At 33.7% G+C, this 8,608-nt stretch overlaps 1 protein-coding gene across 2 annotated transcripts; it reads right to left on the bottom strand.

The window, feature by feature from the left end:
- Window positions 1-217: 217 nt before the first annotated feature.
- Window positions 218-6,859, bottom strand: LOC115724194 (protein NLP8). Of its 2 annotated transcripts, none has more exons than XM_030653670.2 (7): window positions 6,441-6,859; window positions 6,101-6,142; window positions 4,753-5,946; window positions 4,212-4,256; window positions 3,308-4,051; window positions 2,410-2,530; window positions 218-1,890 (listed from the first exon to the last, which is right to left on the bottom strand). In XM_030653670.2, the coding sequence occupies exons 3-7, from the start codon at window positions 5,704-5,706 to the stop codon at window positions 866-868; spliced, it is 2,889 nt and encodes a 962-aa protein (XP_030509530.2). In that variant the 5' UTR covers window positions 5,707-5,946; window positions 6,101-6,142; window positions 6,441-6,859; the 3' UTR covers window positions 218-865. The 2 variants fall into 2 exon arrangements, with proteins under 2 accessions (XP_030509530.2, XP_030509532.2); XM_030653672.2 differs by having other exon boundaries at window positions 6,331-6,757.
- Window positions 6,860-8,608: the final 1,749 nt, after the last annotated feature.

Raw genomic sequence — 8,608 nt, 5'->3', positions numbered from 1 at the left:
CAATCTTTGTTAATGAAGTTGAGTTTCATTTAAATATTTATATATGTGTCATATATAATTTAAGTTTTTTCAAAAAAATAAGGTAAATGTTAATATAAAGTAAACTCTGCATTCATATAAATTTATTATGGTTACGATGAATATAACTGTAAAATAAAAGAAAATGAATCAAAGAATGAGTTCAAAAAGTGGTAAAGACATAGAAGGGCAAAGAAAATGATAAGAGGAATGTCCTCTAGGCATTTGTACTAAATTACATTTACAAACAGCAGAGTACAAATTTTAACATAAGCGGGATCCAAAGATTTGAATGTTTACAAATTTCAAGCATGCTAAACAATTTTCCACAAGCCATTGAATTCCACCTGATAATTTTATTGACCACTGCATTACCGCTAAACAAGAAAAATAAACAGCTCAAGCTACGAAGCTTTATTTTCTATATGATACAAGGTATATATACATAGACTAGCTTTAGGCAGCATGCCCTTCTTCTTGATATGAGTATAGCTAATTACGCCAAAAAGAATGGAGATTCATATGGATAATGGCTTCAACTTCAACTTCAACTACCCTTTAAAACTCTAGTAACAACTGATCAGGTAAGATAAATACCTTCATTCCAAAATGGTCATTTTCTTCCAATATAAGCTAATTCCATCGTTGTGTCCATCTCATGATTGGTTGATGGTGAATTACAAGACTCCGGGAAGAAAAAAGTCTAATCCTTAAAATACAGAATGCTCCTCTTGCCTTTGTTGAAAATTACTTCACCCATAATGGAGTAAAACCTACATAGCAGAACCCCAAGTAAAAAACAAATTGAAAAAAGAAAATCCCCTTTCTTTAGACTTTTTACTGTTTATTATGTGCCTCCTGGCAAGAAACAATTGCTGCTACCAGAACTACCCACAACACAAGGCATATCCCGAACTTGAAACTTCACACTTCGGGTTCCAACATCATCTAATATCTCCAAACATTCTTGTAAATCCATGTCACTCACTAACATCACCCATTCTTCTTCGTCGTCTAAATACTTGAGTTGGAAGGCCCCTGTGTGCAACTTGAACCGCTTCGCAACTTCTTCGTACAGTTGATAACACCCTGCAGATGTGTCAAACTTGAACCGGACAGTATCTTCTTTGTAAGTAGCTTTCACAATTATTTTAGAATAGCTGTCAGCACAACTCGCCTTTCCTTTGGGATGCTTACGCTCTTCAAAGCTTTGAGAACTTGATGAACTGCCATGCAACAGCGAACCACAGCCATTTGATGAGTCTGTCATACTTGAAGAAGCAGGCTGGTTATGTTGAAGAAGCTCGTCGTCTTCTCCATCCTCTGATGTATCCATCTCATCGCCCACAGCTATAGAGCTTGAATTCCGAGAGACATGGCGAGCATCAGAATTCTCAAATTTTGAACTACACTTGCTGTGACTCGATGTCATGCCTTCTGTTGCAGGATAAGAACCCAGGGAAATTTTTTCAGAAAAAGTTCCACTAATTGGTTTTGATCCAGCTTCTATTGCAATCTTAGAGTCTTTATTAGAATTAGTTGGAACAATGATATTGGGTTTCCTTATCTTATAAGAATTTAAATTGACTCCATCTGCATAACACTCATCCTCCTCTAATTTGACGGTGAATGAAGGATCTAAGTTCTGCAGAGATGCAATTTTCTTTTGTGACTCATATTCTTGGCTTATTGAGCCTGCTGCCACAAGCCCCCCGGTAGTTGGATCAAACTTCAAACCTCCCTCAACTCCTTGAACAGAATCAAGTACAGTTTGTATCTTCTTTAATGAACGGTTTACCTTGTTTATCTTACGAGATGGCCATCTTGAGATCCCATGTTGTCTGCAAATTCTTTTCAGCGTAGTGGGGCAAACTGCCATAGCACAGGACATATCCAATTCAATTCTAAAATTCATTTCAAATATATTAAAATAATTCTATTATATAGAAGTTACGAAACCTTAATAAGATTCTGTTATGGGAGGGTTTAGGATTTTGGGAATGCAAAACCAAACATATGTTTGATATCATTTTAGTGGAAGGCTTATAATTAAGTGGGTCTCACTTTTAAGTATAATTTTGGAGTACTCTCTTTAAATACTGAATTTTAGATTCCATTAACCTCAACTAAAACCCACCAAATGAAGTTTTTACACCAAACACCACATAAGTGTTGAGATTTTGAATCCCTGACCCTCTCTTGTCTCTTCCTCTCTTTCTAACTTTAAAAATATTCTAAAATCTCAAAATAAACTTCATTCTAGTATAGGAGTATCAACCACACTTTCATGACTGTCTAAACAAAAGTAATATAGCCACAATAGCATAATAGTTTATTTATTTATTTTTGTTTAACCAGTAAAGAAAAGAGCATAGGGCAAGGAATTCCTACCTCCAATACTTTTTGCAGCATCCTTCAAACTGCCAGAAAAATATTGCTGAAGAACACTCAAACTCACATTTTTCTCTGCTGTACTTCGTTTTTTCTCTGCCTGCCATCTTGTTCCCCTTGGCTACAGAAAGCGTAGAGTAGTTAATCCCACAAATTTGTATGAAGTCTTAGGAAAAAAAAAACCTCTGATTGTATTAATTGACATTAGGTGGAGAAAAGGGAGCAGGAAAAATATAAACCTCACAGCATAATCAAAAGAACATAATTTACGCCATAGCAAAAATAAAGTTTCACCTAGGCTTTGCCTTCTTTGAAACTACAGCAATTGCCAGAGCAATTTGTTGAAAATCTCATGTTCTAGCTATATAACAAATTCACATAGACTATGTTTGGAAGTTGATCGGAAAAGATAAAAGGAAAAAGTATGGGAATAAAATTGGAAAATAAAATAAAAAACTCAACCTTTTATATTAGATATGAAAATTTTTGTTGAATCAACTTTTTTTTTTATATACAATTCTTTCCATGCCAAATATGAAATACTAATTTATTTTTTTTTATTTTTCACTTTTTTTTTCCTACATTTTCCTTTAACTTTTCTTTTTTAATAAAAATCCAACTTTCAAACATATCCATAAAATTACTGTTGATAGCAAAAATATATCATTCAATTCAATTTACAAATAAAATTAACCTTATGATGTATTATAGTGAATCAAAAAATACTTTTTTCTTGAAAAAAAAAAATCAATTTCCATTTTCACTTCCTCAATGCATAAGGAGTAGTTTTGCCAGAAATATCCCCCTCGCAAAAAATACCAAGTATATAACTGATTTCTTTCTAGAGGGGAAAAAATGAAGCATGCAAACAAACAAGAGAGACAGTTTGAAATACTACCTGTTCATGGACATTATCTACTTTGTGTGCCTCATTTCTTCTCTCAGCCAGCTTCAAGGGAACTTCATTAGTTGAATTCAAGTCACCATCTAATTGTACCATATTAGAACTCTCTCCTGGCAAAGGTATAAAGTTTGGGACTGAGTCCTCCTTAAATGTATCATGAGAGGCAATTCCAATTTCTACATCTGAAACTGTTCTCAAACTCTTGCAGATTCTTTGCATAGTACCAGAGAGGTTGTTTAACAAAAGTTGTTGTTCTGATGCTCCCTTCATATTAACTGGAAGAAAGAACTCCAATATGTAGTCACAATCACCAGTATAAGTGCTTCTAAGCCTAATTGCAACAGCTGCATTTAAACCAAACTTTCGAGCATGGTGAACTAACGGGTAGTCACTTATATCATATGTCTTCACATCTGGAAAGAAAAAGGGAAGATTTGATTGAAGTGCTTTTCCAGCTAAACCTTGTCCTACTTCAAGATGGTGTTCTACACATGCACTTGCAAAACCTTGCATCAATCTGTCGTTAACATAACATGCTGCTTTCTCAACACACAAAATACATTTCTCAGTTGAACTTGTTTTGCCATCTCCGACACATACCCCTGCCACTTCATTAGAAGTTCCTTCGCTATTACAAGGAATCCAAGTTAAAGCAAGGGGCAATCTATGTGCATGACATACTGCCCTTAAGACATCAATTATCTCAGCTAATGCATCCTTTTGGTTCTTTGAGAGGCACTGCAAATAATATTTTGCAAAGTGAGAAGTGTGAAATATCTCAATAAAGACTCATGGCATGAAATAGATTTCTTTTACACATTACACACGTCAATATTAATATGTGTGTCGTTTCTGGTCAATGGGATAAACAGAAAAGTCCAACAATCACAATAATTACCTGGGGATTAAGCCGAAGAGGTTGACTCATCTTCAAATTAACAGCCTGAAACCACGTATTTCAGGTAAAATAGCATCAGGTAAAAATGCATAGATTGCTCAAGGCAAGTGTGAAAGTGTATGAACAATTCCGACAAAGTTGCAGTGTAGAGAATATTGAACATTCCCTTCATAGCGTGTGTATATAAAAATAATAATTTCTTCCTTTTAATAGAATTATAATAACAATATACATATGTTGGCTAATGTTCATGATTCTTATTAGGCAAACAAATGTAAAAGCATAAACAGAGATGTTAAGCGAACAAAGTAAGGTTATAAATTGATCGTAAATCCATTCTCTCATGAGCAATACAAAATACGGACAAGTACTATGACAAAATTGGCATCCCTAATATTTATAAAGTATTAATTTAACAGAACAGAGAAAACAAACAAAGGAACAAACTTTACTATTATTAGATATAAAGTTATGACTATCATAATTAAGGGTGCTTATCAAAAAAAGACAAAAAAAAACATATTTAAGGGAAGAGACCAACCTGGAGGGCATTACAGACAATTTCAATCTCAGCATCGAAATTGGGTTTTTCATTTGTAGTGACAATTTCCAATACAGCACAGCATGTCACTCCAAGATCAGGTTCACAAACTGGCAAGGCAATACAACCACGGACTTGATGATTATACGCATGCTCCACCCTTACATACTCATTCTTCTTGTAGTAAGCAACATTCGAAGTCCACTCAGGGATTTTGGACTGAAAAACACGACCAGGAAGCCCAAGAACACAACCTTGCTTCCCTTCTACAGAAAATGTAAACCTCCTTGACACTTCACGGTACCCCACCAGCATATTATCAAGCAAGTAGGGCTGGTCAGAAGTGCTCAACAATAACTCGTCACCACGTCTCACAGGAACCCATACTTGTGCCAAAATTCCCATACCAGAAGACGCTTTGACAAAAGATAGTGCTTTCAGCATCTTTTCATCAAGTGACAATCTAACTGGCCTGGGTACGGTTGAATTCTCCACATCCATCTCACCGTTCTCTAAGAAATCAGTATTTTGTGTAGCTACTAAATCACTGCCGTTATTGGAATGTGCTGACGCCTCCAACTGAGTATCTTCTGGCAGAAATACAGCTTTGTCACCATAATTGAAGGAACCTCTTGGTAAGTCGAGGTTTCCTCCAACTTCAGCGACAGGCAGTGCCTCAACAGTCTGTTCAATAAAGTCTGATGTATTCTGCGGCGTATAAATAGTTGGTGGAAGTGAGGCCAACCCATATGTGGCAGAGACCTGATCTGTCACCGCAGGATTGCTGGACCATCCAACGTAAGTATCAAAACTCAGAAGCTCTGAGAAACTATTGAACACATCCTCTGATAACATATCCCTGGGAACACCATCAAACGATGGAAAACTCTCCACCTGCTCACTTGGAGAAGACCAATAGTCATTATCCCCCTCTTTAGGCGAGAAGGGTTCCATTTTTCTCTACAGAAGAGTCACTGAAAATGAAAACTTAAAAACGCTAGAGTTTCCAAAAGTTACAGACGCTTAAGAAAACTCTTATATCTTTACTGTCTCTCCCCACAATTATATCAAGATTCTCGGTGATTTTCATGAGTTCTCCCTTCATTTTCTATAAATAGTAACAAATACTCGAATCAAACAAACGAGCCCACTTCACGACAGAGCCAAACTTTATCGGCAAAGAAAGTACAAAACCTGCAGTGGCCAGAAAGCAAATTTACTTTATAAATCACAGTCACACCCAACAGACGAAATATTAACAATTAAGAATGAAACACTCCGCGACCAAATGTAGAGTTGAACACAGAGACCAACATAACTAATAAAGCTTCAAGACAAAAAAGCTAACCTGTAAGAGAAAGAATGAATACAGCTCGCCTAAACCGCCACCCTGCAACAAAAGGCCAAAGCTCATAATCAACGAAAACGAACAAAACCCAGCTCAGATTAGTCGTAGCAGACGCAGAAATGCTTTTGATTATACATAATTTTAAGAATTATATTCATGTATCTGGGCATATCGCAATTTGACAAAATAAACAATCGAGACTGGTCAAAGTTGAAGGCTTAAAGCTGAACCTCAGTCTGGAACGGCCGGACACGAAATTGAGCCAGAAGCTTCCTGAGGACCGAAACCGACTCAAAAAGCCCCAAAATCTAATAATAAATTAGAGGCAGCAGAAACAAACCTCGAAACTCGGTTTTTTGGGTACCAAATCCCGATAGAGAAACGTCACTATTTGTCGGAGGAAGAATTGCGGCCGGCAGCACTGACGTCTGCTAATCTTCTCTGAAAGGGAAAAACCCAAAAAAGACTCGATTCAATATGGATTTGGTTTGCCGTCAATGGATTTGGACTGTTGCATCAGGATGGACACGACACAGTGAGAAACAGATTACCAAAAATAGAAAGGGGAAACTGTTTACCACGTATGCTCCTCCTTATTTTTCTTTCGAAGACTGTTTGTTTAGCAACAAATAAATAAAAATATCATTAAAAAAAAAATATTAGAGGTGCCATGCAATCCAAACTAACATTTTAACTAACATTTTATTTTAATAAGATCCAATTTAATTAGTAAGGGTGTTATAAATTTTTGTAAATGGCTAATCGATATGTAGTCTAAATGAAATGGAATAAATAGATAAAAAATACAACTGAATAATCTTAATAAAAAATTATCACTGTCAATTTTCTATTATAACTTTTTAATCAACTTTCATATTCAAAAATATATACTAGAATATTTTTTATTTCAAATTTATTTTATAGCAGTGTTCGCTATAGTTATAACACCATCATGTATATTTTTTAAAAAAATTCAAATAGTTTACAGTGTTGAAAATAACTTTAAATTTTTTTGAACATATATAGTAAATTGGAATATCAGAAATTATAGTATTATAAACTATTCAAAAAAATTCAAAAATTTACAAAGATGATATTATAACCATAACGAATATTACTATAAAAAAAAAATAGCATGTCATTTCGAGCGTAGATGTTGACTAAGAGGTTGTAATATGATATTATAATTAACACTCCTCAAAAACTAAACTACCCAATCAATATATTGTGTATTTTTCTACTCGCCCAATACATTCATCAATCATCAATCAATATATATAAAGGAGAGATATGAGACGGTGATCTAGCGCTTCAAAATCACTCAAAATATCTCTATATATTCTATCCTTAATTCTCTAATTTTATAATTTTTTATTAGGTTTATAATATTTATTTATTATTATTGTTCTCTCTTTAATTTTTTTATTTTTTATTAAGTTTATAGACACTTATTTGTTTATTATTACTAATTAATAATAATAAAAAAATATTACTCCAAATCTATATATCAGGTTTTCTATTTATTTTTTAAAAAAAAAAAATCAAAATAAAATCTACTATTTTTTATTAAAATAACTTACTTTTAACAATATTTTTTAAAGAAAAAAAAATTACTTATCAAACTAATTAACTATTTATACAATAAGTAATTAACTATTTCTCAAACACTATAAATATTAGAAATTTTTACACCAAAAATCTAAAATGATAAATTTATTACATAAATACCTATACACGGCTAAACCAACTTTTTTACTCATCTTCTATATTTTATTACTATTTTACCACATGCACACACAATTCAATATTTTTGACACGTCAGTCATTGATGTATTGCATCAATCACTGTATACATCATTTCTCTCATTTTTCTCTTCTTTTTTCTTTTATTTTCCATTTCTTTTCAGTTTTTTTTTTAAAAAAATAGTAACCTCCATAGCTGAACACTTCCCTCTCCACAATCCCAACTCCATTTTCTCTCCTCTTTTTGTTCTTCAAATTTTTTTCAACTCCCATTAACTGTTTTTCCTCTTTTTATTTTTCTCTTAATCTATATATAAATATGGTTGTAACTCATTCATCATCAACTCCTTCCCCTGCTCAAAAAAAAAAATTCTAAAATGGAGTTGAAATCTTTAGCTAATAGAAACAAGGGTAAACGACCTGTTGTTGAGGAGGATGACTCTGATTTTGCTCCTCCATTGTCTAAACGTGAGCGACCTCCTCCAAAGAAGAAATTGAAGGTGGCTGCCCAAGAAAAAATTCCTGAAGATGTTTCTCAAAAAAATGATCAAATTGGTGGTGGTCTTCGTGTTGGGTTTTATGCCCTAAATAAAAACTCATTTCAATATAATCAGATTTACTTATTAATATAGATCAGAAATAACATTTAATGTTGCATGGTTCACATGATTTATTTCATGATTATATGTACATAATGTATGAATTCATCTGAAACCCTTTTCACATACTTGATCCTGTTTATTGTGCCGTCAACACATTGGAAAG

Source organism: Cannabis sativa, chromosome 9 (assembly GCF_029168945.1).
Source record: "Cannabis sativa cultivar Pink pepper isolate KNU-18-1 chromosome 9, ASM2916894v1, whole genome shotgun sequence".
Classification (NCBI taxonomy): Eukaryota; Viridiplantae; Streptophyta; class Magnoliopsida; order Rosales; family Cannabaceae; genus Cannabis; species Cannabis sativa.
Note: the sequence above shows the minus strand (reverse complement) of the source record. Positions and strands in the feature narration are given on the sequence as shown.